The following is a 13,954-nucleotide window of genomic DNA, read 5'->3' as shown; positions in this document are numbered from 1 at the left end:
AACAACCTCACAGGGATATTGTGAGATACTTGATTAATTCGTATAATTGGAGCCCTTAGAAGAGGCCTGGCACATTTTAGTAAGCATTCAGTAAATGTTAACACACCACCGCCATCATCATTATTATAAAAGCTACCATGACTCTGTCATGGCAGAGTCATCGTTTAAACACACAAGTGTCCTATGTTTAAACTGCTTGATAATTTTGGTTCCTAAAATTGACTTTTCCTGTAGCAGTGTTTCCAAAAGAAGTAGGAGGTAATCTCTCAGGTATAAGTCTGTTCGTTGTTTATGTCACAGCTAAATGCAGTGGTTCTCAACCTTTGATGAGTTGTGATAAAGTTTATGAACCCTTTCCCTAAAGATGTTGCATATAAACATATGCATACAAGATTTTATAAACCACCTCTTGGGTCTACAGACCCTAAAGCTCCATGGATTCCATTCATTCAGCAGTTATTTAGCAAATGCCTGCTATGTGCCAAGCTGTGTGTCAGCCTCTGAGAATACAGTACAGAGATACACAAGACAAATAAGCTGGGTTCTCTCGTGGACTTTACATTCTAGGCCCAACATCCTAGAGATTGAGAACCTCTGCCTTAAGGCATCTTTACTGGTAGTTTCCATTTGGCTTTTGGGGTGGTTTGAAATGAAAATATAAAATCTTTTTTTCCCCCCACATACTAGACATTGCACAGACCGTTTATATCCACGTACAAAATTGAGTTACTGTGGTGCATCTCTGAAGAATAGAAACTGTAAAACTGTAAAGATGCCAAAATTAACTGGACAGCTTGTATGTTGAGGTAGGAATCCCTGAGACTAGACCTCATGGCAACAAACACAGGACAGAACAAAAACTCAGCTGGTGAATTTATGAAACATCTTTCACAAAACTTGGACCTGCCCACTCATTTGTTCACCAAGCTAAAAATTAATAGTTAACTAATATTGACATCCCAGGCAAATATGCTACTGCTTTTAATTTACCATCTCACCCTTAGAATAACTGTGAGATAGCTAATTTTTTCTCCATTTTTAAAGTTAAGGAACCATGGCACCTGGCTGAGTTTTCAGTAGAGCATGTGACTTTTGATCTTGGGGCTGTGAGTTCAAGCCCCATGATGAGGGTAGAATTTACTTAAATATATATAACAAAGTAAAATGAGTTTTTAAAAAATATAATAATGAAATAAAATTAAGGAACTGAAACTCAGCAAAATTAGGTGACTCGGCCAGCTAGTAAATAATAGAACAACCATTTGAATCAAGTTTCTAACTAGGTTTTTTCCAAGATACCTGCTTGCTTTGGGGGGCATAAAAGAAGGGGGGGATAGAGAGGAAGTATTTCTTTTTTTTTTTTTTTTTTAATGATAGGCACACAGTGAGAGAGAGAGGCAGAGACATAGGCAGAGGGAGAAGCAGGCTCCACGCACCGGGAGCCTAATGTGGGATTCGATCCCGGGTCTCCAGGATCGCGCCCTGGGCCAAAGGCAGGCGCCAAACCGCGGCGCCACCCAGGGATCCCGAGAGGAAGTATTTCTTAAATTTAAGGGAGTTTGTTTTTGTTTCAGATCAAGAAATAAAAAGAAGGAAGAATGATAATCTTACCCCATTTCCTAAGCAAACTATAGGAAATATACTGTTGAAAGAAATGCTGACTGAATATAGTATTACTTGTACAATAGAAGCTTTTACTGTCTTCAAGCCGCACGTGTAGACAGTAGATGTCCATTAAAGTCATAATTCATTTTATTTGGTTCATTCCATTGCACAGTTAATGCTATATGTTGGAAAGATTTTATTTGAATTTTCTCTTCTCCACAGATAGACCATGTCTGGTCCCACTGATGAGACGGCAGGAGACCTGCCTGTGAAAGATATAGGTCTAAACCTCTCTGGAATGGGAGGGTTGCAAGGTATGGCCAGCTGTTATTTATTATCATTATGAACTTTGGTCAGTAACTTTTAATTTAAAGTATTTTTGATATCCTTACAAACAAAGCCATTTAAGTAACTATATAGCTCTTGATTGTACTAAACAGGAACATGGAGAGTTTAGAACAACATATGGTATTTTACTGCGTGCATCAATTATCAACAGCTCATAGAAAATGTAAAATCCCCCTCTGTTCTGATAAAGGATTGTTATAAATCATCTTTTTAAAATTCCACACATCAGTAGAAACTACACAGAATCAAGCCTCCAAATCGAATTGCCTGGTTTAAATCACATTCACCATTAAAATGTTTCTTTATGTTTAAATTTTATATGGGAGGAAATGCCATATTTAAAAATTTTTGCCTTTCAAGTAGAGTATCTCAAAATGGTTTGTTTATCCAAGTGATACTGACTTTGTTTTATCAAATTAATACACATTAAAGGTTTCCCTTATCCTTTTATCATTTAGTGGTTGCCCTAGAGCTAAAAAAATCACTTTCAAATTGGGAATGAAAAACACTGCTTTGAGGAACAATTTAGAGTGTAGAACTGTGTTTCTGTTTGTGTATACAGTGTGTCAGCTCTGCTGTCATGCTACTGCATTTGTCATTGAGACAGCTGTGATATAAAATATATTCCACTAAGATGTCTTAATACCCCTGTGAATTAGAACAATTCAGGTGGCCACCTTGAACTATCACGGAAAGATGGTCAGTGTATTGTTCATTGAAAAAGATAAATTTGACTATACAGCTTTTATTTTTAAATTTACAAGATATATATAGATAGATAGATAGATAGATAGATAGATATAATTTGCTTGAGATCTTTGGTGGAACGCGAGGTATTCAGATACAAATAAACATTAATTGTGCATAGCTGCTTATTGGAATTGGCTACTTTAAGTTCAGTTCTTGCCCTCGGTTTACCACTATAGGGGCTTTAACCTTTGTCCATTTGTTCTTTATTTCTTTTGGATGATAATGAAAATTAGCCAGTGATACAGAAAATACTGAATTTAAGTATATGTAAAAAATCATATACACATGCTGAAAGGTATAAAAGTTCTTTAAAAATATATATATAAAATATATATATATATATAATATAGCTTATAAATGACTTGTAGAGGTTTATTTGTTTGTACTTGCAAATTTTTACAGTTTATTTTCTAGAACCCAAAACCCATACATAGCTCCAAAAAACTTATGTTCACCAAATTATTGTCATAACTCTTGCCTCTGTTAAAAAAAAGAAAGAGAACACAGTTTCAGATACTTTTTAAAAAGTTTTTTCATAATTGAACATATATGTTGAAAAGCCTTATCGAATCAGAGTTCCATCTTATATTCTTAAAGAATGGTTATTTAAATATCCTGTTGAATGGATACTGTTATTGCTGAAATCCTCAATATTCCATGTAAACTTTTATTTTTTTAAATTAAAAATTGTATTTATTTATTTGAGAGAGAGAGAGAGAGAACGCACAGGCAGGGGGAGCAGTAGAGGAAGAAGGAGAAGCAGACTCCCCACTGAGCAGGGAGCCCCTCGGGGGCTCGATCCCAGGACCCTGAGCGGAAGGCAGAGGCTCAACCAATTGAGCCCCCCAGGTGCACATGTAAACTTTTAATAGCAAAGATTATTATTCTCCCCTCTGATTGGTGATGTAAGCAATGCTATAATGTATTCTAAAACAATCTTAAATGTAAATCACAAAGGAAAAAAGTGCATTGAGGATTAGATTAATATCAATGATTATCATTTTTAGAGACTATTTTAAGTTAATCGCACTATTAATTACCTTGGCATTTTTACAGAAACATCAATGACACGGACAATGAAGTCTCGCCAGGCAGTGTCACGTATCAGTCGGGAGGAACTGGAAGACAGATTTTTGCGTTTGCATGATGAGAACATTTTGCTTAAACAGCATGCCCGCAAGCAAGAGGATAAAATTAAAAGGTTATGATAAAAAGCTTTTAGCTTTTTTTCCTGACTCTGTAAAGTTTGGAGGATATGCTTTTTTATAAACTTAATTGAAAACTCCACCTGGAATCTTTTTTGGAACAAGGCAGGTTGTAAATAAATACAGTTTTTAAAAATGGAAAATCTTACAAACTAGAATAATAAACCAAAAAGATGATGAGTGTTTATTATGTTTCAAGTTGCTATTTGAAAGAAAAAGCTAATAGCTAAGAGTGCCACGAGTATATCATATCTATAAATAACTTCTGGTTTAATATTTATAGTTTAATAAGCAAATGGCCAAAGCATCTGTTTTTTAAATGCCTTGGTTTAAAATAAAAGTTTGAAAAAGTAATTAGCTATTCTAACTTGTTAGAATGCATGTTCCCTTAAGACTTGGGGTTTACTAATGAAAACCTCACTTCAGTATCTGGAACATACTTAACTTTGCTTGGATTAGTCTAGAATCTCTATTTCGAAGAGTCTCTACTGTTTCTGAAGAATTATTGTCACCTGATTTGTGTGCAAAAGATTTTTGCAGGGATAACTTCTTAAAAGTAAGTATTCTTTCATTTCTTCTTGTTCAGAAGTACTTTATCTTCTCAGTGTGTGGCATTAAAAACAAAAAAAGCACATTCCCATTTGTAAGCTTCAACAAGCCTGTATTCATATTCATGTTCTAGGTTAAATGAAAAGGTGAGAAAGCCATGGAAGAAAGAAGATTGGGGTGGAGGTGGGGTCAGTATTCTGCTTAGACTGTATCCTAATGGGATGATTCTAGTTCAGTTTCTACTCTGTGGACTTTGTTTTAATGGCCCACTGACCTGCTGTGTTGGGGGCTTTTACTTTGAGTCCTTTTTTGAGTCATGATAATGTCTTTTTACAAGACATGTGACTCACTTGCCTGATTCCTTTTCTGACCAGTAACACACACGTATCCTATCAGAATGAAGAATGTAGTCTATGACCACTGAACAATTTTTTTTTCCTTTGTAGGCCTAATTGGTCAGTAAAATAATTGAATTCACAACCTTGACCTCATTAGTAATTTGTCCCAGCCAGAAAATATAAAACAACCTAATAATGAGCCATGTAGTTTAATGGAAAAAGGACTCAGCTAGAAGACAAGTTGTATGCATGTGTTCTATTATTTCTCTGCCTCTAGACTATGATATTATGTTCAAGCCATTTAACCTCCTGGGATGTTATTTTACTTAGCCCTGAGAGTAGTAATCCAATGACCACTATGACCCAAAGCTCTAAAATTCTTCTGAATTTCACTTCACAAACACAACCTAGAGGCATGTGTAGAACTGCTCTGATTTTTATTTTTACTTTTTAAATTTTAAGTAATCTATATACCCAATGTGGGGCTCAAACTTACATTTCTGAGATTAAGAGTCACATGCTCTACCAGCCGGGTACCCCAGAACAGTTTTAAATTTATCCAATAAGTACTTAAACTTTATCAGATTACTTACAATGTATTAATAACACAAAATAATGATATCAAACAAATGAAAATTACTGCCCTTACTGGACAAACATGCAATCTTGTTTCTTGACAAAAAATTGACTTGAACATCCTTGAAAGAATTTAAAGCCACTCCACTGATGTGCCATTCTTAAAAATGTGGGTCATTTATTATTCTCCACATGTTGACTGCTCTTTTGTATTAAACCTGTGTCTTTTGAATGTGATCTCTATCTCTATGAAAGTCTCTCTGTAATAAAAGATTCAGATGTTTCAGTTGACATCCCATTTAAATGTCAACCCTATTTCTATGGCTAAACCATTGGGTGGGGCTAAGGATCCTAAACTCATTAAAGGGCTAGATAGAGTGTGTGGCTCCGTTGGTCTTATGATACCTGCCCAAATTTTCCAGTGATATATCATTCTCTGGATTAGGTGGAAAAGGAACTAATCCATTGATTATTTTACTAGGGTGTTTGTGGTACTCTTGGATCTTGGTTTTTATTATCCTATATCCCTTATAAAGCATGTTTAATGGATTTGCCTCAAGGGAAAGAGAAAACAATCTTAACTGATTATGTTATGCATTGCTCTCCCTGATGCCACATGCTGTAGGCCGAGTAGCCAGAAGTGTAGATAGACATGTATTACTACCGCTTTTACAGAGGACCCTGCTTAGGGCAAAAAAAGGTTGTTCTATGACATCCCAAAGCTATTAAGGATTTTTTTATTTCACTTTTGTTCTCTTAAGTAAAAGCTTCTGTCCATAACCACGCTAAAATAAAGCAAACCCCGTTTAAAGAAAAATGAAGTGAGTTTTTATTTTCAATCTCCGTCTGGCTCTTTATAAAAATAGATTCACTATAAACTAGAATCAGCTATTGAAGATGTGCGACCAATTTTGTAAAGTCTTGAACTTGTGTCTCTCATCAAAGCCACCTTTTCTTTCTTGTCCTGCCAAGATTTTTCCATTCACTGTCAGGCATGTTTTCCGTACGTGTATATTACATCACCCCCATGTGCCCTTTCTGTCTTTTGTTCTGTCTAACCAGGTTTTATCAAAACTTAAAAGAATGAAAGGTATAAACTCCTAAGATGTCAAAAACACAACTTATGTCTAAATTTAAGGTAACATTAAAATAATACTTTTTGCATCTATGTATTTTCTGCCATTAAACATGAATGCTCCTTGGGTCCTAAGCAACATTTAGTGGCACATTTCAGTTTCTTCTGAATTTTTCATTGGGCTTTTCGTCTGTGTGTACCAATGCATTCTAACATTTTTGAATTTGTAACATGTCTCAATCTTAGAGAACCTGAAAACAGTTCCCCTAAAACAGATCACCTATATGCTACATAGTCTTAACACACTTTTCAAAAGTTGTAACTTACTGTGGCTTGCATCTATATAACCCACCACATCCACAATCTGTAGCTACATTTAAGTGCATACAGCATTCCTACATAAGGTCATGCGTTAAAAATTGCATTTGAGGAACATATGGAGTAAATATGTGTCCTCTCTTTACTAACCTTAAATGATAAGCCTTAGGAAACTGTTATTTGTCAGTGCTATAAAGCAGATTGTTGCCCAGTGGTTTCAATTATCATCAAAGGATTCTTCACAGGCAGTAATAGTTACATCAAAACCTGAAATTTATTATTCAGGTTCTGCACTGAAGTCCTCACAGTGATTATGTTCCTTTCAACAGAATGCATTTTATGCTGACTTCTCACATTCCTTTTCATCTTTTTATTATTTCCCTAGAATGGCCACCAAGTTAATACGGCTCGTTAATGACAAGAAAAGATATGAGCGGGTTGGTGGCGGCCCCAAGCGGCTGGGACGAGATGTGGAAATGGAAGAAATGATGGAGAGGCTGCAAGAGAAAGTTCATGAGCTTGAAAGACAGAATGAAGTCCTTAAAAACAGACTCATTTCAGCCAAACAGCAACTTCAAATCCAAGGTTACAGGCAAACGCCGTACAACTATGTGCAGTCTCGTGTTAACACTGGGCGTAGAAAAGTGAATGAAAATGCAGGCTCACAAGAATGCCCCAGGAAAGGTAAAATAAGCTTATATTAAATCCTTAAATGTAAATCTTTTAATAGGTTGTTTTACACACGCACATACAGTATTTCTGTATTTCTCATGTTTTTAAGTTCCTTTAGAAATAGAAAAATAGTTTTTTGACTTGCGTTTTGATAAAATGTTAACATAAAAATCATTTGTTGAGTAAAACATTGAACATAACTATTTATCCTGATATGAGAGACACGTGTGAAACTGTAAAATAGAAGTTGAGTTTGAGGTGGTTTTCTGTATTTCAGGCAGAAATCACATTGACTCAGGCAAATGGGAAAACCAGTTAGTTTGCTTATTTATGATCATGCTTACTGTTTTGAGTGATCACACTTAATTTCCTTTTCCAAAGACCTTTTATAAAATTTTAGAATCACTTAAGTCTCTCATCATGTGGAGGCAACATGACCATGCAATATGCACATAACTAAGGGTTTAAAAAATTGCATTCTTGCTCCTCTACTTACTACCTGGGGACCTTGGGCAAGTCATCTAATCATTCTGAACTTGATCATTACATGTAAAATAAAAGGATTTAGGCAGGAGACCATAAAGATCTTCTCTATCTGTAAAAATGATCATAGGTTTATCATTTTCCTCATTCGAGAATGCATCAACAAAAACCTGCCCATGTTACAAAGCAATTCAGTTGCATAGGTGAAACTTACTATAAAAAGAACCTAAATGTTTCTAATAAAAATTCCCAGTTCTTCCAAGGACAGACCATTTGTAATGAGGCAAAAATTCAATAAATATTTTAAGTAACGTTTTTTAAGTTCAACTACTAGGGAAGGAAATAAAATTGTAGCTGCAGTTGATCTTCATTTGGAACATGCTTCACATAAACACCAAACATTTTGAGGAATACAAAAATTTGTGTAAAACTTTCAATTCATGTAGGAGGACAAAAAATGCCATATAAACAGAAAAGAAGAAAATTTTGTTCTGTTTTTTTCTCCACGCCAAAATATTGACACTCTCTCTTCTCTAGGCAGAGTTCCCTTGAAGTCAGTAAGGCCTCCACACAGCAGGAGGCAGCCACAGGATGAAAGGGCTCAGCTACTCCTAGCTTGTGAGATTGGCAGTAGACTTTGATATAACCAAAGCAGTCGTAGTGCATTATAAATTAAAAAATACATTCTGCTGCTAATTAACTTTCTACTTGGAAGAGAGCCTTGACCTCTCAGAGCCTCATCTTTCCCATATGTAAAATGGAGTAATAACACAGATGAGAAGAAAGGTCAAGAGATGGTAATTCCATGGTAGTGTATTTTACCTTTCTACTTTAGTTTGGTCAACTGTGACTGAAGTAGGGCAAGAGCATCTCTAAAGTCTATAAGGTGTTTTATACTAAATAGAAAAACAGTGCCCAAATTTTAGATCAACGTGGAACTAATCTACTGCTGTGAATTGCTGTTTGAATAGAAGAGTCTGATGGATGCTTACTCCTATAGGGAAAAAGAAGAAAAGAGACACAGAGCAGCTTAGTCTTTAAAATGTGACTGTAAAGTTTAAATTTACCCTTGTGTTCATACACTTCTAGTAATTCAGATCTTTTTTCACTACTTGGTACAGAGTCCAAGACATAGAAGCTGCACAAAGCACTAAATAGTGATAAATGCTTTCTTTTTTTTTTTTTTTTTTAAGATTTTGTTATTTATTCATGAGAGACACAGAGAAGCAGAGCCGCACACAGAGGGAGAAGTAGGCTCCCCATGGAGAGCCCAATGGGACTTGATCCCAGGACCCTGGGATCACGACCTGAGCCAAATGCAAAGGCTCAACCACTGAGCTACCCAGGTGCCCTATTGAATACTTTCTCAACCATTATCTTTCTGAGTGAACTTAAGGCACCATTATCAGGGTTGATACCTTAGTAATAATCTCTTCAAGACCACCTTTGAGCCTGGATCTTACCCACACTTGTCAGAAGTATCACAGCGTAGGGTGACTTGGGGAGAACACTAGGCCCTCACCACCTACAAGCCAACTTGGCCCCCAAGCTGCTATAAACATTACCATTTTCTATATGTGCCTTGTCAGGAGAAAGGATGCAAAGTACTGGTTTAAGATGTGTTCATTGTAATGTAGAAACAATCCTTATTGTAAAGAACCAGTAGAACAAAGATTTTTATAAGCTGCGTATGCTTTAAAATGTAACCATTCTCAAACCACTGTTACACAGTAAGTTTTAAGATTATTTTAAGGGTAAGTAGGTTGGGGTTTGTTTGTTTTTTTTATTTCACTAGTGATATTTAGTTTTTCCATGATTTATGTAGGAAAAGTTTATGAATTAGCATTACTGCCGAAATCGGCAAATTTTAACACAGTAAATTATTTTAATGGCTTTAGGCAAAGCCTTTCTGTTCTTTATTCTGAACTACAACAATAGATATTGAAAATTTTGGAACAGAAAATAATAGTTCCATTCTAATTAAAAATAAACTTTCTTAAGAAAATGAATTTTATCTGTACCTTATATCTGAGATTATGCTCCATTAAAAAAAATTAAATTATGTCATTTTATCTACCTTAAGCTCTAGTAACTTATTTTGTAATCATACAATTAAAATTATGTCTCATTTTTATTTTTTTTAAAGATTTTATTCATTTATTCATGAGAAACAGAGAGAGAGAGGGAGGGAGAGAGGCAGAGACACAGGCAGAGGGAGAAGCAGGCTCCATGCAGAGAACCTGACATGGGACTCAATCCGGTGTCTCCAGGATCTCGCCCTGGATCGAAGGCAGCACTAAACCGCTGAGCCACCCGGGCTGCCCTATGTCTCATTTTTAATAATGGGACTAGACTTGTCCCATGCATCGACTATTTTTATAAGAAAAATATTTTAAGAGAAGCAGCAAAAATGTTTTATTTCAAAGAATCTCATTGGTGATACCTTTTTGAGTTACCTTTGTTTAAATATGGATTTTCATATTGAGGTGGAATAAGCCTAAGTACAGGAAAATTTTTGACTTAAACCCACAGTATCTGTGAGTCACACAAAGGAAGATTAGGTTCAATATGTAAGGTCAAGGAATGCGAATGACTAATTAAAAAATTAAAAAGTCTATATCAAAAAATGGTAAAAAAAAAAAAAAGTCAAGGTTTTGAAATCTTTTTCCTTCATACTTTAGCTTATATTGTAAAGCCCTGACTTTGGTTCTTTCAGAAATTACTTTAGGAGTTCTAAATTTAAGTTGAATCAAATTATTTCTAGGTGATTTGGTTTCCATAGTAGAATTTGACGGGCAGTACTTGCTGCTACAAACATTTAATGTGCATCAACGATAGTACCTTTGACAATAGATTTCTGATTCTCTGTGTTACAGAGCACATATCTCTCAGTACTTAAGAAATTTTCTTATATTGCAAATTTCTTCATGATAGCAAATCAAGAGTCCTTCTATCCCAATTTCACCTTTACAATCTTACTGATTGACTTTTAGGTATTAGATTCCAAGATGTCGATGTAGCAGAAACTCTACAACCCATGCTTACAAAATATGGCAACAGTTTACTTGAAGAAGCCAGAGGAGAAATAAGAAATTTGTACGTATTCTTTTTGTCGTCTTTTTAGAACTTTGTTTATTAATCATGTCTTTTTTGATACCTCCCTTTCCTTTATTTTAAACACAATTGGTTTATGTACAAATAGTTTGCTCCACTAAATAAATACATCTAGATCTGTGGGTTAAGAACAGATATTATATAACATGCTTCCAATAAAATGAAGAAAATGAACAACTTAACCAACTACATCAGTGGAGGCGTTTATAGAATAGTCTTCTATATTATAATTTTCTCCCGAAAGGAATGTCATCAAGCCCAGTCATTTAGAATAGTACAAGATTTCGGGGCAACATTTCCATTCTCAGAAAAATTACAGGTAATTATTTTTTTAGATCCTGAATTAATTAGCCTTTTTGTGGTTAAAAAAAAAAAAGAATTGAAGGGAGTGACTTAAAAGTTTGAAGTTATCAAATACATATGGATTTCAGATTTTGTTTCACTGTGATTCTATGGTACTGCATTCTTCATCATACTATGGTTTCAGAAAAGTTACTTCTGCCAAATTTAGCTTACTTTCCCAGTTAATCAAAGCCTCATGGTTTCAGTGTCTGTGAGTCACACAAACGAAGGTAAGGTTCCACCTTACCTGCAGGCCTTCACCTGGATCATCAAAAAGTAACAATTCTGAATGAGGAAAGAAAACATGAAACAGAGCTTCACAGTGTAGATGGTTGCTCAAGAATAATATGGGCTTCAAATTACTTCTTTTGAATATTTTAAATACCAATTAGAACAATGACTAGCCTATGAAGGAATAAAACCAGGAGACTAGACCTAATCTTCTTGCCTGCTGTTCTGCTGAAAAACCAGGGTTTATACAAGCTTCCTGAGGCTCATTACACTGGGATGCTACCAAAACATGGTAGAGAAATAAATACAAATATTGCAAAAAAACACTATTATGTTTTGCAAATTTCTCACACACGCTCTCTCTCTTGTTCACACTCTCACTCTCTTAAGAGTTAATTTGAACTATCTAGGCAGATGTACGTAGGAAAGAACAAAAGTGTATAAATTACCTGAAGATGGCCAGATTGTGGAGTACATAATAGGTAACCAATACATACTGAATTGAATTAAATCAAAGTCCAAGTTATTGTCTAGGACATTATTATATAAAAAGCAGTATTTTGAATTATTCCACATGCACTTTTAAATCGTCCCATTTAATCTACTCGTCACTATATGCAGAGGCACTTAAGCTAAAAATTTTAACTTCTGCTTGCTTTTTATCATGAAGAACTTTCTTTGTACTGATCTTGAATACTGCAGACTTTTCCTCAAATTACAAATTCTTGTAAAGGTTCTTTATTTCAGGGAAAATGTTATTCAGTCACAGAGAGGCCAGATAGAAGAGTTAGAGCACTTGGCTGAGATCCTGAAAACTCAGTTGAGGAGAAAAGAAAATGAAATTGAGTTATCTCTTCTTCAGCTTCGAGAACAGCAGGCTACAGATCAAAGGTATGTTAAAACAGAAATATCACTTTGATAAGGTCAAAATTAGTTTAAAATAATTTATCATGTGCCATAGAAGGATAAGCCTAGTCTATTTTAAAAATCATGTTTTCACTTAACATTCTTCATATAAGCCTGCTCTAGACCTACTAACTGCTCTCAACAGCTCTAGCGGAAGGGCATTTTTCCCTAACCTACTTTGCTTCATCTTGTCTCTCCAACTCATTTATCCATTTGTTGCATTTACCATAACTGTGGGAAGTTCTAATGCCATTTGACTGCACCTACCAAGAGAAATATGTATGACAAGGACCCTGCTATTGACACAGCATGTGAATAAGTCCAGCCTCATTTAAGTTTTTCTCAAAGCTAAAAAAATTCCATAATACAATACCAGCTTTTTTTGATCCCCAAAAGATGTTTTTTTTACCTCTCCTAATCAAAATTTGCTTCAAATTCGGTTGGTTATTATGAATGACAGTGTGGCCCTACAGCAATCTCTTTGCTGCCTCTTCATTTTTGATGTTTATAATGTACTATATTTTCTTTCCCATCCTCCTTTGTCATTTGTGGTTCCTAATACCTTTCTCTCGTTTTGTACTTCCACACTGTCTTTCCAATAAGACTTTATCTTCTTACCATATTCTTCCTCAAATCATTTTCTCCCCTTCCATCCTTTTCTTTTTCCTTTTGTTTTCTTTTCTTGCCATTCTGTTTGTTTTCTTGGACTAAGGATACCCAGAAGTAGAGTATATTAAATTACCAGGTACCCATCACTTAGCTTAAACAGTCATTAACATGTTCCCAATCTTGTTTCACGTATTCCTTCACCTTTATTTTCTTTAAATAATTAGCCCCAGTCAGATAAGATATCATCCCTCCAAGGAATACTTTAGTATGTATTTCTGGTAGACACTTTTTTTTAATATAACTCCATGCCGTGATTGCACCTAACAAAGTTAACAGCAATTCTTTGATTCCTTCTAATACCAGTCTATATTTCAAACTTCCCTGAACATGTCTTCTCCTGTTTGGAATTCAAATGAGGTCTACACATTACATCTGACATCTCTTATGTCTCCTATTTCTCTCTTAATGTTTTTTAAACCAGACCTAGATCTCTATTTATTTTTCCCCTCTCCAGTGTATATGATATCGTGCTTCTGTGGCTAGATTCTCATTTTGAAAAGCCGGTATGATTTTCTAGTTTCTCATTTCGGATTCAGTTTAATCCTCCTTTAACAAACTAACCTGCCATTGTAATATTTGAAAAAACTAGGAAAAGATGCATCATATGAGACTTACTTTAAAAACAATAAAGTTAGCTGAAAATACAGAAGAAGCTTTCTATTTCAAAGATTCAAATGGTTAGTATTCTCTGATAACTTCTGTTCCTGAAAAGTTATGTGTAAAATTAAGTTACATAATGAAATTCTATATATTTAGTGATATTTATATACTCT

The 13,954-nt window shown here is 35.0% G+C and overlaps 1 protein-coding gene across 7 annotated transcripts in view; it reads left to right on the top strand.

Moving 5' to 3' along the window:
* Positions 1 to 13,954, top strand: part of RPGRIP1L (RPGRIP1 like) — a 94,123-nt gene that overhangs the window by 1,322 nt on the left and 78,847 nt on the right. For 6 of the 7 annotated variants that reach the window (XM_055332500.1, XM_055332498.1, XM_055332501.1 and 3 more), the window contains exons 2-6: positions 1,828 to 1,919; positions 3,760 to 3,904; positions 7,150 to 7,448; positions 10,913 to 11,015; positions 12,354 to 12,497. In XM_055332500.1, coding sequence (XP_055188475.1) covers positions 1,835 to 1,919; positions 3,760 to 3,904; positions 7,150 to 7,448; positions 10,913 to 11,015; positions 12,354 to 12,497 — 776 coding nt within the window. In that variant the 5' untranslated portion in view covers positions 1,828 to 1,834. Of the gene's footprint in view, positions 1 to 1,827; positions 1,920 to 3,759; positions 3,905 to 4,447; positions 4,465 to 7,149; positions 7,449 to 10,912; positions 11,016 to 12,353; positions 12,498 to 13,954 lie in introns of those variants that run through there. The other variant, XM_055332502.1, reaches the window with a different exon arrangement.

This window comes from Nyctereutes procyonoides, unplaced genomic scaffold (assembly GCF_905146905.1).
Source record: "Nyctereutes procyonoides isolate TBG_1078 unplaced genomic scaffold, NYPRO_anot_genome, whole genome shotgun sequence".
Classification (NCBI taxonomy): domain Eukaryota; kingdom Metazoa; phylum Chordata; class Mammalia; order Carnivora; family Canidae; genus Nyctereutes; species Nyctereutes procyonoides.
This window is presented reverse-complemented; position numbering and strand designations above follow the sequence as displayed.